This window comes from Culex pipiens, chromosome 3, assembly GCF_016801865.2.
Source record: "Culex pipiens pallens isolate TS chromosome 3, TS_CPP_V2, whole genome shotgun sequence".
Taxonomy (NCBI): Eukaryota; Metazoa; Arthropoda; class Insecta; order Diptera; family Culicidae; genus Culex; species Culex pipiens.
Window position 1 is genome coordinate 168,661,951 of NC_068939.1, and position 18,471 is coordinate 168,680,421.

Below are 18,471 nucleotides of genomic sequence, written 5' to 3' on the forward strand. Positions count from 1 at the left end.
TTACAGATGAGCTGTACACGTCGGACAAGCGCGGCGACGACGCCACCGGCACCGGAACGTCGGACAAGCCCTTCAAGACGATCCTGGCGGCGATGAAGCACGCCGGCAAGGAACCCTTCCCGACGATCTACGTGGACGCGAAGGACGAAAAGTCCGAATCGCCGTACGAGGTGGCGGCCAAGTCGCAGCTGAAGAAGATCCAAAAGCTGTGGGCGCGGGACAACTCGAAGAACGCGGACAAGGCCAAGCGCGAGGAGGAGGACGCCAAGAAGCGCGAGCAAAATCTGGAGGAGGCCCGGAAGGTGGTGATCGCGGAGGATCCCTCGTGGGCACCGGCCAAGGCGGTTAAGATTTCGAAGGGCGGTGAGAACCGTGGCATTCGGGTGAAGATTTACGGCTGGGTGCACCGGCTGCGTCGCCAGGGAAAGGGGCTGATGTTTGTGACGCTGCGGGACGGAACGGGATTCTTGCAGTGCGTGTTGACCGACGCTCGGTGTCAGACGTACAACGCCGTGGTGTTGTCTACCGAGTCTTCGGTGAGGTTGTTTGGTACGTTGAAGGAAGTGCCGGAGGGTAAGACCGCTCCGGGGGGACATGAGCTGCACGTGGATTATTGGGAGCTGATCGGGTTGGCCCCGGCCGGTGGCGCGGATACGTTGCTCAACGAGGACGCCAACCCGGATGTGCAACTGGACAACCGTCACATCATGATTCGTGGCGAAAACACGTCCAAGGTGCTCAAGATGAGGGATGTCATCATGCAGGCGTTCCGTGCCCATTACCAGGACCGTGGTTACACCGAGGTGACTCCGCCGACGTTGGTCCAGACGCAGGTTGAGGGCGGTTCGACGCTGTTCAAGCTAAACTACTTTGGTGAAGAGGCTTTCTTGACGCAGAGCTCGCAGCTGTATCTGGAGACGTGCATTCCGGCGTTGGGCGATGTGTTCTGCATTGCTCAGAGCTACCGTGCCGAGCAGAGCCGCACGCGTCGTCACTTGGCCGAGTATAGCCACGTTGAGGCGGAATGTCCGTTCATTTCGTTTGACGACTTGCTCGATCGCCTGGAGGATCTGGTTGTGGATACGGTTGATCGCGTCCTCAAGTCGCCGCACGGTCACCTGGTGCAGGAGCTCAACCCGGGCTTCGTTCCGCCGAAGAGACCGTTCCGTCGGATGAACTACTCGGAAGCGATCGTTTGGCTGAAGGAAAACAACGTCACCAAGGAGGACGGCACGTTCTACGAGTTTGGCGAGGACATCCCGGAGGGTCCGGAACGAAAAATGACCGACACCATCAACGAGCCGATTATGCTGTGCCGCTTCCCGGCCGAAATCAAGTCCTTCTACATGGCCAAGTGCCCCGAAGATCTTCGTTTGACGGAGAGCGTGGACGTCCTGCTGCCGAACGTGGGCGAGATCGTGGGCGGATCGATGAGGTCCTGGGACAACGAGGAACTGCTCGCGGGGTACAAGCGCGAAGGAATCGACCCCAAGCCGTACTACTGGTACACGGACCAGCGCGTCTACGGAACTCAACCGCACGGTGGCTACGGCCTTGGGCTGGAGCGTTTCATGTGCTGGCTGCTGAACCGCTACCACATTCGGGAGGTTTGCCTGTACCCGAGATTCCTGGAGAGATGCCGGCCTTAGAGGGGGCAGGACGCAAAAGCATTTACGGAGTTCCGCGGTAAGCTTGTCGCATTTTGTTTTCTTTCCACTATTACAGCAATGCATTTCATTGATTCAATGAATATAATAATTTAGCTTGCAAGGCTAAGCAAAGGAACAAATTTTACTTCTTTTATATCACATTCCTAAAGCAATAGAATTTTATTCTCAAAGAACCATGTTTTAAACATAAAGACTATCGTAGCAGTACAGAGACCAACAATCCGTTCCCATGTGCAGTGTGTGTGTGTAAAGGCAAAAAATACTATCCACGGCGCTCGTCGGCGTCGTCGTCCGCGACCTCGTGTCACATGTCCTTCGGCGTCGTGCCCATCGACCACAGTACGGCACCGTCCGTCCGGATCTGCACGTCCTGGCCGGAGTACGTGTTGGAGGTGCTCACCAGGCTGCCAAACTCCATCACCCGGTTGTCCAGGTTCCACCGGAGGCCGCTGGTGCTGCAGGTGGCCCGGGCGCCGATCGGAACCAGAGCGCACCAGATGTGCTCGTTGACGAGCCGGGCCGGAATCTTGATTGCGTGGTTTCCGGGCGTTAGAAGCCAGCTGAGGGAGTTGCTTGAACGCAGGAAAACGGAGGCGTTTGGAAGAATGGTGCGAGCCAGGAAGAGCGTGTTGATGTTCGCCATGATCTGATCCAGCCGGCCGGAACTTTCGCACAGGACGAGCACGCGGTCGATTTGGGCAGCGTGACCGGTGCTGTGCAGTGCCTTGAGGGATTTGGTGAAGTCGGTTGCGTTCTGGTCGGGCGTTTTTATGATCTGGGAAGGAAAAGTGACTTAGATTTGACTCAACTAGAATTTAAAGAAATTTTTACCCTGCAATTCAATCGAGTCACGTAGGACAAAGATTCATCCGTGCAGGAGTCAAAGTCTCCCGTCACTAGTTCCGGCGGCTTCAAGTCATGCTCCGCACCGGGATGTTCCTTGACAAAGTCAACCCATCGGTTCGTTCCGCCGTCAACGGTTATTCGTACCTTCGCTAGAAGCAAATTTATTGAATAATCTCAAACCTTCCTTTGAAAAGGCCAAACCTTACCACTGTTCCAAATCGACCGGAAGTACTCCTTGTGCAGCAGTATTGGTCGGTTGAGCAGCACCACGGCCAACCCGTTACCACAGTCATCGCTGGCATCGATTAGCTCCCCCGGGGACCATGAGACCACGTTTGACAGCTGAAAGCAATAATTTCGATTGAAAATCAACCTCACAAGCCTGCTCATTTTCGCAAAGTGAGGTTGAAACTTGAAGGGCTACTTTGTTTACTCTTTTCGAACCAACATCGATATCATTACCAAAGAGCGATAACAACACCGTTTATGGCGTCTACACACAGCCTACTACGAGCGTCCTTGAAAACGCGTACGAATAGTGACCCGCCCCCCGTCAGGTGTGTGTGATAGTGTGCGAGGTGCCAATTTGTTGTTGTTATCACTTACGTCATCATCGTCACTGAACAGCATCCTCTGGCGATATCGAATTGGAACCTTTGCTCACGTGTTCAGATAATTTGCCAATGTGAGAGCGATCAATTTGAATACTTTTCGTTTAATTTCACTGTCAATAATTTCAGACTTTTCAAGCGGTAAATTAAAAGGCTTGTGCAAAACGTGAGAGAGCTAGCACACAACTGAGGCATAACCACACGTGTACCGTTGGGTCGCCTGCTGCGGTAGAAATGAATGAAAGTGTGCGGGTAAAAACAGAAAACGCCGATGACAGTAGTGGGAGCGAGAGTAACGGAACCGAGAGAGAACTCGAAACGGTGATGTTTGGGGTGGTCCTCAAAATTGTACCATTGCGGAGATTTTTTTTTTTTTGTTGAATTGAATTATTATTTATTTACATTTAATTTAAAATAATTTTGACTGTTTTGATAGGAATCTCAAAATTTGTAGACACGCTGGTAGCTTTGTAAGCGGATGACCATGGGTTCGATTCCCACCTGCCTTCAATCCAATTTGGGAAGTAAAACGTCGGCTCCGGCCTTTGTTGTTGTTAGACCGTAAACGCGAAGACTTCCGTCATTACCATGATTTTTCCTTCGAAGATATAAATTTTGCGTCCCTATCAATATTTTGACAAAATTACTTCTACAAGTTGTTTAGAATACTGCCCTAAAAAAACGCTTTGACGACCCCGGGTCTTTTGTGTCCGAAGGTTATGTGTGGTGAGTCACCCGAAACCTCTTTTACGCAAATGGACCGACGTTTTACTTCCCCATCCGATAGAAGGCGTGATCAGGCAAATCTCGTCTCGAAAAATGCCAGAATACTGCCCTACATATGCTGATACTTTTTGGTAACGATTATCCCATTTCTTACGAAGTTATGGCTGTATGATGACTGTACCACAAAATTATATAAATTTTGAAGCACAATTGATTTCGATCAAAAATTCCTTCAATGGCTTCAAGAAGGCAACAACCGGCACATGCTGATTCATTTTGGTGCAGAAATTCGTTAAATTGAATGAGATACAGAGCATTTTAGAGTGATGATCAATTTTCTTCGAAAATGATCAACGGCTTCACCTTAAGTCATTCCAGGTGTAGGAGTCGTAAAGGTAGAAAAAACACGCCAAACTAATTCTGCCCTGGTGGACTCGCTGGTCGGCAGTTGGACTCGCATTCCAAAGGTCGTCAATTCGAATCCTGGGAAGATGGTTCCTTGGAGTCTAAAGAGGTTTGGGTGCGCTCTCCGTCCCCATTCAAGCCTTTCGGACTTCCAGATTTGAGCAGAAACTTGCAATATAAACCACAAAAGTCCTGTTGGTTTTTAAAGTGGATGGCTCTTCTTGATTTTTCTTCGTGCTTGTACATCCGAATGTAAGGGAACGACATGTACCTTTATCGGGCACCTTATGTTGGCATACATTGGCGTTCGACATCGACCAAATTAAAAAATTCGAAATCCAAAATTCTTATATTTTATTTAAATGTATTTCACAAATATAGAAAATTAAAAAAATCTGGGTATTTATTAGCTCCTATTTTAAAAATAAAAATAAAAATCTTAAATTGTTTCCGTATTTCTCCACCCGAATATGCGATTCGGGACAGCATGAATCTTCAACCGCTGCCGGAAGGGTGTATTCCGAAATTACCGAATTATCGAAAAATCTAAAATTGTTAGTTTAAAACATTTACTGCCGTTCTACGCATAATTGTCCCATGTTCAAAAAAGTGCAACTGAGAAAAACGCGATTGAAGTTTTTCGACCGTTTTTTGTGTTTCTACGCATAATTGTCCCGTGGGTCCCTATTCACCCCATAAGTCCCTAATCATCCCAGTTAGCAGTTTATCACGTCTTGCTATATAATAGGTAAATAAGACACAATACATCGTAAAACTGATAATTTCGTGAAAGAAAATACTTTATGGGACAATTATGCGACAAACAGACTTGGTGTTGTTTTCAATGAGTTTCCGAACAAAGTACTACAGTTTTTGAGTTTTTCGAAAAGTAAACGTCAAACTAAACCTAAAAATGACAAAAAGTCTAAATCGACCAAAAATGACATGGGACAATTATGCGTAGAACGGCAGTTTAACACTTAAAACTCCAAAATTCGAGATCAGATTAGATTTCAAAAGGTCCTATGCGCAATCTCGAATTATCAAATTCGAAAATGCTTTGAATTGTTCATTCACATGTCCTGAAAGTGAAAAACAATGGAAATCTGTTTTTTTCTGACAAAAAAAAAATAAATAAGTGTGACGACATAAAACATTGATATGTTTTTTCGTTAGACGATATACATTTAGCTAAGTTTAAAATATTCTCTCAAAATTACTTCTACAAGTTGTTTTGAATAATGCCCCACACGTGTTGATGTTTTCTTTTTTTGTTATTTTTTTTTCCTTTTCCTTGTAAAGTTATAAAAATCATCATTAATCATTTTTTGTCAATCTGGAAATCATTGCTTCACAAAATAATATAACTTTTGCGACACATTTGATTTAGATTAAAAATCCTTGACGGCCGATCTAATCTGCTAATCTATTTTGGTGCAAAAATTCGTAAAATTTAACTAAATTCTGAATATTTTAGAGGAATGATCAATTTTCTTTGAAAATGATTTACGCCTCCACATTAACGTAACGGGAAGAAGGCCATTTTATCAGGAAAGAAGGTATTTTCAAAACGCAATAAAACGAGTCTCCGTTGGATAGGAACCAGTTTCCCAAAACTGATCACTTCTTGAAAATAGTAGTGATTTCCCGTCGCATGCAACTTGGTAAATCGAAATTGGTATTTTTTTCGTAAAGAAACAGCGTTGTGAATGTTTGCAGTACAGTCATCCCACATATTCGGAACGGTTTACAGATCGGCCGATGTTCCAAAAATCATAGAAAATCGATATTTGCTTTTACCTTCATGTGAAAGCTTTTCTTGTGATCTTTCGATTGATGTATTGACCGACGGTATTTTTTTTACGTTTTAAATATATTTTAAAAAGAAAAACATTGACCCTTGAAATCCACAAATTTGGAACACCATTTGCTTACGGATGTAAAAAAAAAACTTTGGATCTCTCTAGGAGTACATATTTGTAACAAAATAATTACCTCACACACTGAAACCAGTGAAACTCAAGCTTAGTAATGTGTTATCCTTGGTCTGATAACTTTTTTGTGAAAATATCAGTTAAATTCAGGTGTTCCACAATTGTGGGAGGCACAATAACATCCCACAATTATGGAACAGGCAATTTGGAGGCAGTGTTTTGCAGCTCAGGATAAAATAGTCTTGAAATGAAGTTTTTTGTTCAAAAAGTACTACTTTTACTAGTGAAATAGCAAGAGAATGTCCAAATGAAGGTCCTAAAAATAGTAGGGTCGACAAAAAAGCTGCATTTGGCATGCTATTGACAAATTATCACAAAAGTGTTCCGAATTTGTGGGTGTTCCAAATACAGTCCAGACTCGATTATCCGAAGCCTCGATTATCCGAAGTTTCGATTATCCGAAGGTTTGTATGGGACTTCGGATAATCGAATCACGAACAAAAAAAATCGTATTTTTTCATTTTCTTGTTTTTAACATAAAATTTGAGTTCTACGACCCCATTTTAGTCAAATTTGAGTTGTTGATTGCCTTTTAAAAAATAAAATGCATTTTTTCAATATTGCATCACCGCCATTTTGGCCGCCATCTTGGATTTAAAAATTCTAAATAATTTTAGCGTAGTTTAGGGGTCATACCTATGCTCAACAATAAAAAATTAGACAACGAAAAAGATTTTTTTTCATGATTCGATTATCCAGGTTTTTAAGCGAAGATGGCGTTCGAATGGTGAACGCCCGAAATGTCAAAATCGCGCAGTAGCACCAACATTAGAAAAAAAAGTGGCTGTCATGGCATGGCACACTTTTTTCGGAATGTTGGTACCACTGCGTGATTTTGACATTTCGGGCGTTTACCATTCGAACACCATTTTAGCTTAAAAATCTGGAAAAGTGAAGTTTTTCCGAGGCCTTCGGATAATCGAGTCTGGACTGTATGTGGGATTACTGTAAAATAAAATAAAAAAAATATTTCAAAAATCAGTGCAGAACATATCTGGAGTCTTTTTTTTTTAAAAAAAAGGTCCAACAAACCAAATTTCCAGTTTTTGCTTTTTGGTTGTTTTTGAAACCGCCTTGAGTCAAGGGGGGATTAAAAAACACCCAAAAAGCAAAAACTGAAAATGTGGTTTATTGGATCTCTTAAAAAAAAAAAAAAAAACAAAAACAAAAAAAAAACCAGATATCAGAATTACAGCTGTCTAATAAAATAATGAAAAACTAATATCTCCCGCGTGTGACGTCGCGCTACTTATTCGCTCGTAGTCGTAGAATAGAACCAAAACGTAAATTTCTAAACCCAAAGTGGATTCTTATGACAAATTTAACGTACTTACATTTGAATTTGTTTTGCACTTCCGAAAGCAGAGGAAAATCAAAATTTGGATTGCCAATGAAATTTCTAGCATTTCGCAGTCTATTATTTTCTTTTTTTTTTTCATTTTCGGCTTTTTATAATTTTTAACAAAATTTAAACCTTTAATTTTTATTATTTATTTTCCCGCAAAATATTTCTCTGTGTGTCGCTGCGGGGAAATCCCTTTAAACCTGTCTGACGTTTCGCACTTGTTGCGCACTTTGTTTGTTGTTGTGTTTTTGCTTGCGTTCCGTTATTTTGGTGTTGATTTTCGTGTGTTGCTTGTTGAATTTTTGGGGAATCCCGTCCAACAAAAAGGAGGTAGAATCTTATCAGAACCTCCCGGGATGACAACGCCCTCCGCGAGCAGCAGCTTCCGGAGCAACTTTGTGTACATCTACGACATTCCGTGGACGGAACAGAAGCGGTTGACGTGCCAGCTGGACCAGGATGGCAAGTGGGTACCGCTGGCGTTGAAACGGATGGGCTATGGGGCCGTTGAAGTTGAGGTTTGTCAGAATTTTGATTTCTGGGGGAATTCCCTTAGATTAATGGAAAGTTTTTTTTTTTTGTAGGATATTCAACGATGTTGTGCGCAGTCTGGGAGGTCACCCGCGGAGCAGCTGCTGAAAAAGTGGGGTAATTTGAACCACACGATAACGGATCTGTTCGTCGTGATGTCCCAGGAAGGGTTGTTTTCGGCGATGGAAATCATCAAGCGCTTTGTAGATCCCCAGTTGCACTACCTGATCAAGCAGGAATCTTTGGTGGCGGAGTCGCGAAAGGAACTGAACGGACCGCCGGCTCCGTCGGTACCCGTCCTGGAACACTCCAAGGACGGCAACAGTGACAGCGTCGTTCCGCCGGCAGCGTTTCAGCAAAAAGAACCTGCTATGGCGCCTCCGGTTGTTCCTGTTGTTGCGCCGCAACCGCCGCAGGTGCTCTTTGGCCCTGCTTCCATTCCGGGTGGGTTGCCCCAGTTTAGCTACGAGGAACTTCGCTCGGCCACCGACAACTGGAGCAAGGACAACGAGCTGGGCCGGGGTGGGTTCGGGATTGTGTACAAGGGCTTCTTCAAGCTGACGCACGTGGCCATCAAGAAGATCAAGGGCATCAACACCGAGTCGGCGCGGACCGAGCTGCGGCAGAGTTTTAACGAGTTGAAGTATTTGAACTCGTGCCGGCACGAGAATGTGGTTCCACTGTTGGGGTGCTGTTTGGAACGTAAGATTTTTTTCGAGATTTGATGGATAATTAGACTAAGACGCTTCTTTTTCCAGAGAACGAACCGTGTCTAGTGTATCAGTTGATGCCCGGAGGATCGCTGGACAACCGGCTCTTCCCGAAAAGCACCAACGCGAGACCACTTTCGATGCTGGACCGGATCAAAATCGCTAAAGGGACTGCCAAGTAAGTTCTTCCTAACAGGCCTGCAAAAAGTTTCCAACCCAGCGTACACATGAAGCAAACCAAAATGTCTGTTCACTGCTAGCATGTGACTGCAAGCCTACTGAGCAATTCTCTACCAAAACCGGAAATGGATTTTATTTGTATTTTTTGATTTGGCTCAAACTTTGTGGGGGCCTTCCCTATGACCAAATATGCTATTTTGTGTCATTGGTTCACCCATACAAGTCTCCATACAATTTTGGCAGCTGTCCATACAAAAATGGTAAGTAAATATTCAAACAGCTGTAACTTTTGAGTGAATTTTCTGATCAATTTGGTGTCTTCGGCAAAGTTTTGGACGTGGTAAAAATAGGTACACGGAAAAAAAAATTGCAGATTTTTTTATCAACTTTTTTTTCACTAAAACTCAATTTTCCAAAATACGTATTTTTTGATTTTCGAGATTTTTTGATATGTTTTAGGGGACAAAAATCCGCAACTTTTGAGCCATAGAGAAACATGGTCAAAAAATCTGCCGCCGAGTTATGAATTTTTGAAAAAATAGTGATTTTTGGAAAAAATTGAAGTTTCATGCAAAAACAAGTTTGACATTATTTTTTAATGCAAAATTGAATTTGCAATCGAAAAGTACTTTACAGATTTTTTGATAAAGGGCTCCGTTTTCAAGATATAGCCACCGAAAGTTTGATTTTAGCGAAATATTTGCAGTTTTTCAATTTTTAAAAATAGTGACCATGAGTGACCATTTCTGAAAATATTTTTTTTGAAAAGTTCAGAAAATTTTCTATAAAATTGTCTAAGAGACATTGAAGATTGGACCTCGGGTTGCTGAGATACAGCGGCTTAAAGAAAAAGAAACAGGAAAATTGAAGTTTTCTAAGTCTCACCCAAACAGCCCACCATTTTCTAATGACGATATCTCAGCAATTAATGGTCCGATTTTCAATGTTAATACATGAAACATTCGTGAAATTTTCCGATCTTTTCGAAAAAAATACTTTGAAAATTTTTAAATCAAAACTAACATTTTAAAAGGGCCAAATATTGAATATTACGCCTGTTGCTGAAGCAGATGACCAGGCGAGCAAACCCCTCGGCGATCTAGACTATTATTTGATCTCCCCCTCACCCTCGGGAGTGTCAATAGGGCACAAGTAGACGAACGAAGGAAGAACGTCAAGATCGAGGAGAACGGCAGATCATTCTCGACGTGACATAGTAGAATTAGTCAATAATTTACAAATTAGCGCTCGTTTTTAAATTTATTCCTATTTGTACGGCTAGCTATCGAAAGCGAACAGAACATTTTAATCTGAATTCTGGTGAGAACCAAAACACTTAAGTTTACACGCTTTACTTACTTATTACACTTATTATATCTAGCTTGATCGGCTGCGGCAAAATTAATTTAATCGAAACTAGTTAATAGCTGACTCATTTGGTACATCTACTATTGTAAGTACTCAAAGAATGAGTTCAAGGTAAACTTAATCTAATACTAAACTAAAATCAGGTTCACACCAGCACCAACTTGAATCGTACCAACAGCGAACCCCTACAAAAGTTCTGGACTAAATTTGTAAGTGTACCACAGATATGAATTGATCAAACTTACTAAATACATACTATTTTTTAGCTTTAAGCTTACTCTGAGGGAAACGACGAGTTTTGCTGTAAAGAGTCCGAAACGACCTCTGGGGGATTCGCACCTTGGGCAACAAACTTAAAGAATTTATACATGCGATGTCTGACCTACGAAGAAAAGGTGAGGTTAGAATTCCCGCCCTGGACGAAAACAAATCATCGAGTTCGAGTTTTGCCAGAGCAACATCTTCAGCAGAGACAGCGTTACTAATCCGACGACTGGAGGAAGAAAAACAGATACAAGAACGCTTGCTCATTGAAAGGAATAATCTAGGAAAGCTTCTTCATGAAAGAGCGATTGAGGAGGAAAGAGAACGAGAATATCGAGTTCTGGACGAAAAACAACGGCTGGAAAAAGAATTCATCGAGCGCAAATATGTCTTTTTGCAAACCAAAATCGCTCGTGACCGGAGAACGAGCTTCAGTTCTCGGAGCAATCGTAGCTCAGTCGGACCAAGGTTGGAAACCCTGACTCTGGAGGAATGTGTAGTGGGAGAGATTCCCGGCACTACTACCACGTCAAACATCGGTACCACGCTCAGGTCGACACCAGCTTCGATTCCGATTACGGCGGTGGAATCTTCGTTCACAAGCACGACAAGCATTGCAGCCCTTTATCCAGTCCTAGAATTTCACCCACCCTCGCCCGCTCATGGATTGATTTCGACTGGCACAGCAGCCACCTCATCGGCCAAGTTCTCGATGACCAATCAGATCCCATCCGCTCCTGCGTCGATCTCGACTTGCACAGCGGCAGCCTCAACGGCCCAATTCTCGGCTCCCGATCTAAACCCGTCCGCTCCTGCGTCGACCTCGACTTGCACAGCGGTAGCCTCAACGGCCACGTTCTCGGCGAGCATTTTAAACCTGTCCGCTCCTGCGTCGATTTCGACTGGCACAGCGGTAGCCTCAACGGCCCAGTTCTCGGCTCCCGATCTGAACCCGTCCGTACCTGCGTCGATCTCGACTTGCACAGCGGTAGCCTCAACGGCCACGTTCTCGGCGAGCAGTTTAAACCCGTCCGCACCTGCGTCGACCTCGACATGCACAGCGGCAGCCTCAACGGCCCAGTTTTCGGCTCCCGATCTGAACCCGTCCGTACCTGCGTCGATCTCGACGGCCACGTTCTCGGCGAGCAATTTAAACCCGTCCGCACCTGCGTCGATCTCGACTTGCACAGCGGTAGCCTCAACGGCCACGTTCTTGGCGACCGATCTGAACCTGTTCGCTCCTGCGTCGATTTCGACTGGCACAGCGGTAGCCCCAACGGCCCAGTTTTCGGGGACCAAGCAGGTCCTGCATGTACCTGCTTCGATCACAACTGGCACAATGGCCACCTCATCGGCCAAGCTCTTGGCGAGCAATTTGATTCTGCCTGCTCCTGCATCGGATCTGGCTGGCACAGCGGCGACGCAGCAGTTTTCGGATGGTATCCTGGTCGCGCCTGCTCCTGCACCAATTCCGGGTGGCACAGCGGTAGCCTCATCGGCCAAGTTCTTGGCGAGCGATTTGATTCTGCCTGCTCCTGCATCGGGTCTGGTTGGCACAGCGGCGACGCAGCAGTTTTCGGATGGTATCCTGGTCGCGCCTGCTCCTGCACCAATTTCGGATAGCTCAGCGGTAGCCTCATCGGCCAAGTTCTTGGCGAGCGATTTGATTCTGCCTGCTCCTGCATCGGGTCTGGTTGGCACAGCGGCGACGCAGCAGTTTTCGGATGGTATCCTGGTCGCGCCTGCTCCTGCACCAATTCCGGGTGGCACAGCGGTAGCCTCATCGGCCAAGTTCTTGGCGAGCCATTTGATTCCGCCTGCTCCTGCATCGAATTCTGCCGTCACAGCAGCGATGCAACAGCTCGCGGTTTGTAACCTGATCCCGCCTGCACCTGCACCGAATCTGGCTGGCAAAGCGGTACCATCGACGCCGCAAATCTCGGCGAAAAACCTGCTTGTTACTGCACCGCAACCGGCAGTCACAGAGACAGCATTGATTGTCAACCCATCTAATAAGGTCTGGTATCTGCCGGCGAATTCGGATGCATTTCCTCGACGGGTCGGGGATGTCATTTCTCAACCTCCCATAATAGGACACACGAAAGTTGATCGAGAGCTGGAAGATTCTTGTATGTCGCTGATATCAAACTATAAACATGCTCAGCTCATGCTCGCCGATCAAAGTACAAGTTGGACCGAAAGACATCTGTTCCAGTTGTTCGAATGTGTCGGAGATGGAACAACAATCATCACTGGAAGCATCCAATGCTGCTGGGCAGGAGAACCGGTGGACGAAGCAAATCCTGGCGCGCGGTCACAGATATCTAGCGGAGTACTGACATATCCGGTCATTCGACTGGGGTTGCTCGAGGTGCAGAGTAGAAGTATAGCTGGATCAGGTGACCAGCAATACGGGTCGGGGATTGTTGCTGAAGCAGATGACCAGGCGAGCAAACCCCTCGGCGATCTAGACTATTATTTGATCTCCCCCTCACCCTCGGGAGTGTCAATAGGGCACAAGTAGACGAACGAAGGAAGAACGTCAAGATCGAGGAGAACGGCAGATCATTCTCGACGTGACATAGTAGAATTAGTCAATAATTTACAAATTAGCGCTCGTTTTTAAATTTATTCCTATTTGTACGGCTAGCTATCGAAAGCGAACAGAACATTTTAATCTGAATTCTGGTGAGAACCAAAACACTTAAGTTTACACGCTTTACTTACTTATTACACTTATTATATCTAGCTTGATCGGCTGCGGCAAAATTAATTTAATCAAAACTAGTTAATAGTTGACTCATTTGGTACATCTACTATTGTAAGTACTCAAAGAATGAGTTCAAGGTAAACTTAATCTAATACTAAACTAAAATCAGGTTCACACCAGCACCAACTTGAATCGTACCAACAGCGAACCCCTACAAAAGTTCTAGACTAAATTTGTAAGTGTACCACAGATATGAATTGATCAAACTTACTAAATACATACTATTTTTTAGCTTTAAGCTTACTCTGAGGGAAACGACGAGTTTTGCTGTAAAGAGTCCGAAACGACCTGTGGGGGATTCGCACCTTGGGCAACAACGCCCATTTAAAATGCTAGTCTTGATTTAAAAATTTTCAAAATATTTTTTTCGAAAAGATCGAAAAATTTCACGAATGTTTCATGTATTAACATTGAAAATCGGACCATTAGTTGCTGAGATATCGTCATTAGAAAATGGTGTGTTTTTTTGGTGATATTAAGAAAACTTCAATTTTCGTGTTTCTTTTTCTTAAAGCGGCTCTATCTCAGCAACCCGAGGTCCAATCTTCAATGTCTCTTAGACAATTTTATAGAAAATTTTCTGAACTTTTCAAAAAAAAATATTTTCAGAAATGGTCACTCATGGTCACTATTTTTAAAAATTTAAAAACTGCAAATATTTCGCTAAAATCAAACTTTCGGTGGCTATATCTTGAAAACGGAGCCCTTTATCAAAAAATCTGTAAAGTACTTTTCGATTGCAAATTCAATTTTGCATTAAAAAGTAATGTCAAACTTGTTTTTGCATGAAACTTCGATTTTTTCCAAAAATCACTATTTTTTCAAAAATTCATAACTCGGCGGCAGATTTTTTGACCATGTTTCTCTATGGCTCAAAAGTTGCGGATTTTTGTCCCCTAAAACATATCAAAAAATCTCGAAAATCAAAAAATACGTATTTTGGGAAATTGAGTTTTAGTGAAAAAAAAGTTGATAAAAAAATCTGCAAATTTTTTTTCCGTGTACCTATTTTTTTCTCAAAAGTCCTCAACAATACCTACAACTTTGCCGAAGACACCAAATTGATCAGAAAATTCACTCAAAAGTTACAGCTGTTTGAATATTTACTTACCATTTTTGTATGGACAGCTGCCAAAATTGTATGGAGACTTGTATGGGTGAACCAATGACACAAAATAGCATATTTGGTCATAGGGAAGGCCCCCACAAAGTTTGATCCAAGTACAAAAAATAAAAATGGTCGAAATCGGCCGATTTCGTAGAGAGTTGCTCTACTGTGTCTATTCAACCACTGCCGCCTGACTTGTGCCGGTCGGCTGCTGGAGAATGAGAGACGTGAAAAAATGAGCTACACTCACTCAATTCGTGTCATATGACTGACTCGTAAAATCCTCTTTAAACACTATTTTGACTATTTTCAAACAATTGAATGGTTGTAGACTGTGCAAAACACTTAAAACAACCATAACTTATATTCAAAATTACATTTCCACGCATAAATACGAACTTTTTGTGTAAAAACTTGTTTCTTTATGTGTGTGCGTGCAACGTCGAATGAGCGTTGGTCGACTACTGCCTCGCATTGCAGCTGCTCAATGAGCTAGGGCACTCACGACTGCGCCGGGTTTGTTTATGTCACGGTTTTACGGTTCAGTGAATGGATCTCAAAAATTCGTGTCAGCGTCGCCGATTTTCGAGTCATGACCCCTGACATTTTCAGTACTGCTTCCTACAATAAAGAACCATAAATCATCCTAACCTCCCTCAACATTGTCAGAGGCCTCCAATATCTGCACACGTTCACCGCGAAGCCCATCATCCACGGCGACATCAAGCCGGGCAACATCCTGCTGGACAACAACAACGAGCCCAAAATTGGCGACTTTGGCCTAACCCGCGAACTCTCCGTGAGCGACTCGAGCATGAAGGTTTCCCGGGTGTACGGCACGCGGCCCTACATTCCGCACGAGTTCTTCACGTACCGCCAGCTGAGCACCAAGGTGGACAGCTTCAGCTACGGACTGGTGCTGTACGAGATGATTACCGGCCAGCGGGTGTACGACGACAAGCGACCGATCAAGCACTTGAAGGACGTGGTCGATAATGCGATCGCGTCCAAGTACGACATCCGGGTGCTGATGGACCGGGCGCTGCTGGTGGTGAACGCCGATGATGTGGCGACGGTGCAGGCCTGCAGGCTGCTGCTGACGTGTGGGGTGCACTGTACGGTGAACGATCCGGACCGGCGGTTGGAGATGGTGCAGGTGTACAAGTTTTTGATGACGCAGTTTGGGGCGTGAAGGGTGTTGGGAAGATGGTTATTTTTTTTGACGATTTATATATTTTTTTACTATTCAAAGAAGTACTTTCCTGATGAAAGAAATAATCTTTAGTAAAATTTCAGTTTTTGAAGTCGCTGGCAAATCGGTATAGCCATCATGGCAATCTTATTTTGGCCTGTTGAGTAAATTTTTTGCAGACATTGGATAACGTCTTTACTCGAAAGAACCGGGGTGGCACTAGAAAAATTTTCAATTAATATATCATTTTGAGACTACTTTAAAAAGTGAAACCCTTTGCTATAGAAATTCAAAACTCAAAAGTTCGAATATCTTGAAAATCCGACAGTTAAAAAATTAAAATCAACAAAGGATTAAAAAAAGTAAAATGTCAAAAGGTTAAAAAAAACTGATTTTAGCAATACAAAAAAAGTTTTTTTTTTTGTAAATTTAAAAAAGCCAATCTCTAAAACTTTAAAAAAATTTAATGTTTTGAATGTGTTGTTTTTTTTCACTTTTTTTTTATTTAATTTTTTTTAGACATTTTTGAAAGTTTTTAAACTTTTATTTTTTTTTGTATTTTAAATTTTTAATTGCCAATAGTTAGGCCATTGCAAATATTTTTTGAAGTTTATGTCTCTCGACTCTGACCAAAGTCGAGGGAGGGGGGGGGGGGGGGAAGGCAAAAAAATAAAAAAGTAAAAAAATTGATATCACAGGCCACAGTTTCAACATTTGAATGAATTTTTTTTTAATGCATCCGTTCAGTTGTTTTGCAATAATAAGTTTCAAAGATTTCTGAGTGTTGACAAAAATGTTATTTTTCTGAGAAAAAAAAGTTTTTCCGATGCTGAACATTGTAATTTCATTAAAGTTCAAAATGTTTTTTAACAAGCCCAAAAAAAAAGCAAAGCAATCCACTTTAACGACCCCCGGGTCTTTTGTGGGCTCTGTCGCAAGTTTCTGCTCATTTCTAGGCGTCCGAAGGTTATGTGTGGTGAGTCACCCAAAACCTCTTTTACGCAAATGGACCGACGTTTTACTTCCCCATCCAATAGAAGGCCAGGAGGATAAGGCAGGAATCGAACCCGCGCCCCACAGCAACTTAGGGATCGGCAGCCGAAGCCGCTAACCACCGCGCCACGAGCCCAAACAAGCTAAATATCAATGCAGAAAAAGGTATTTTAGGTTGTTTTTAATTGATTAGACTTCTTTTTCGATTGAAATTTTCCAGATTCAGGGGGCAAAAAATATATTTTTTCAAAAAACTTTAAAATTTAAATGGAAATTGAAGTGAAATCAGCTGAAATCAATTTTAAATGTATTCCCCTGCATTTATAATCATTTTTAGCATATTTGGGTAGATTTAAAAATCTTTAGAATTTTTAAAAACTGTTTTAAAATTTTAAGATTTTTGATCTTTTCTTAGGAACGAAAAAAAATCTTTTAAATTTTAAATTTATTTTTATTATGTTTTAAAATATTTTAAGACCCTATTTAAAAAAAAAGAATTTTTGGAATGAGATAGTTTTGAATTTATGGATTTAACGTTTTTCTAATTGCCAATGGCAAAGATCCACAAAAAAATCTATGAAGAAAATGCCCACGATGGGAGGTCGAAAAATATAAAAAATTTAAATTGGATTTTTGATTTTTTCATGAAAAAAAAAATAAATTTTAGATTTTGAAAATATTTATGGTTTTGAATTTTTGAATTGCTAATGGCCAAGGTCTACATCAAAAATATATATATCTGAACAATTGCTCACGGAGGGTTTAAAAGCAAGCAAAAATTTGTTTTTTTGTAATTTTTGAAAATCTTGAAATTTTTAATAATTTTTAAAATTTAATCCTTCAAAAGAAAGTTTTCAAATTTTAGAAATATTTAATTTTCGTAAAAGTTTTAAAACTTTTGATTTTTTTCTAAATTGCCTGATTTTTAAATATTTTTTTTAAATTTCTGAACCGTCTAAAAATATTCAGAAAAAAATTTGTTACACGAAAAAGAATATCCGATTTATTCTCGATTTCATTGGTAAGTTTTCAAACGAGCACTTACAATGAACTTACTATCATGCGCGATGAACTCCAAATTTTTATGTACAACGGTAAAAAACACGATTAAAAACCATTTCTGATCACTTTTTTTTCATTTTAATGCAAATTTTTTTTTGACAAGACAACATTTTTTCGATGGATCAACTATGGTCCCCTTGGAAAGAGCTGTCAAGTAGAAGCTTTTCTGTCAAGAAGGACCGCGAGGTTAATTTTTCATAATTGATTTAAAAATCCATTTTAAACTCTTTGTGGTCGTACAAAGGGTCATTGTACTCAGAAAAATAAGCTTTATCGCTTTAAACAATAATATCAGCAATCTAAGCTTCATTTTAGGACCCAATTGAGCGAAAAGAGACCGGAAATTGTCATTTTTCTCTCAATTCTCTCTCGTTTTTCACAAACGATGAACGTTTTGACCGAACGATGAACATTTTGCTTCGTGCGTGTTTGAAAACCTACCAATGAAATAGAGAATATTTTATTCAGCTTTTATTGCTAAAACTTTATTTTTATATGTTTTAGTGGTTTATATTGGACAGGGAATGATGGACGTTTTTAATTCAGCCAAATATTTTTTTTGGAAAAGTAGAGATTTTCGGAATGTTTTAAAAAATTCTCGAAATAATTGAAAATTCATAGAACTTAGAAATAATCAAAATTGTAATTCTTTGAAGGGTCATATCCCAGAAACCAAAAGTCTGATCAACAAAAAAA

General features: G+C 42.1%; 3 protein-coding genes across 4 annotated transcripts in view; 2 read left to right on the forward strand and 1 right to left on the reverse strand.

Moving 5' to 3' along the window:
* Nucleotides 1-1,785, forward strand: part of LOC120430393 (asparagine--tRNA ligase, cytoplasmic) — a 9,688-nt gene extending 7,903 nt beyond the window's left edge. Inside the window, exon 2 of the mRNA XM_052710031.1 lies at nucleotides 7-1,785. Within this exon, the coding sequence (XP_052565991.1) occupies nucleotides 7-1,649 (1,643 nt within the window). The 3' untranslated portion in view covers nucleotides 1,650-1,785. The remainder of the gene's footprint in view (nucleotides 1-6) is intronic.
* A 13-nt stretch (nucleotides 1,786-1,798) lies between these two features.
* LOC120430394 (thiamin pyrophosphokinase 1) lies at nucleotides 1,799-3,360 on the reverse strand. Of its 2 annotated transcripts, XM_039595497.2 has the most exons (4): nucleotides 3,123-3,360; nucleotides 2,723-2,858; nucleotides 2,502-2,665; nucleotides 1,799-2,445 (listed from the first exon to the last, which is right to left on the reverse strand). In XM_039595497.2, the coding sequence occupies exons 1-4, from the start codon at nucleotides 3,144-3,146 to the stop codon at nucleotides 1,975-1,977; spliced, it is 795 nt and encodes a 264-aa protein (XP_039451431.1). In that variant the 5' UTR covers nucleotides 3,147-3,360; the 3' UTR covers nucleotides 1,799-1,974. The 2 variants fall into 2 exon arrangements, with proteins under 2 accessions (XP_039451431.1, XP_052565992.1); XM_052710032.1 differs by lacking the exon at nucleotides 3,123-3,360 and having other exon boundaries at nucleotides 2,502-2,660.
* Nucleotides 3,361-7,827: 4,467 nt separating this feature from the next.
* On the forward strand, nucleotides 7,828-15,766 carry LOC120430395 (serine/threonine-protein kinase pelle). The gene is made up of 4 exons (XM_039595498.2): nucleotides 7,828-8,115; nucleotides 8,182-8,830; nucleotides 8,887-9,016; nucleotides 15,198-15,766. The coding sequence occupies exons 1-4, from the start codon at nucleotides 7,954-7,956 to the stop codon at nucleotides 15,718-15,720; spliced, it is 1,464 nt and encodes a 487-aa protein (XP_039451432.1). The 5' UTR covers nucleotides 7,828-7,953; the 3' UTR covers nucleotides 15,721-15,766.
* Nucleotides 15,767-18,471: the final 2,705 nt, after the last annotated feature.

Bases quoted from the DNA above. Each gene is read 5' to 3' on its own strand.
- LOC120430394 (XM_039595497.2), bottom strand. From the start codon at position 3,146: ATGCTGTTCAGTGACGATGATGAC. The intron at 2,859-3,122 runs GTAAGTGATAAC...TATTGCTTTCAG, and splicing joins TGTTCAGTGACGATGATGAC to CTGTCAAACGTGGTCTCATG. The intron at 2,446-2,501 runs GTAAAAATTTCT...TTTCCTTCCCAG, and splicing joins TGACTCGATTGAATTGCAGG to ATCATAAAAACGCCCGACCA.
- LOC120430395 (XM_039595498.2), top strand. From the start codon at position 7,954: ATGACAACGCCCTCCGCGAGCAGCAGCTTCCGGAGCAACTTTGTGTAC. The intron at 8,116-8,181 runs GTTTGTCAGAAT...TTTTTTTTGTAG, and splicing joins ATGGGGCCGTTGAAGTTGAG to GATATTCAACGATGTTGTGC. The intron at 9,017-15,197 runs GTAAGTTCTTCC...CAACATTGTCAG, and splicing joins ATCGCTAAAGGGACTGCCAA to AGGCCTCCAATATCTGCACA.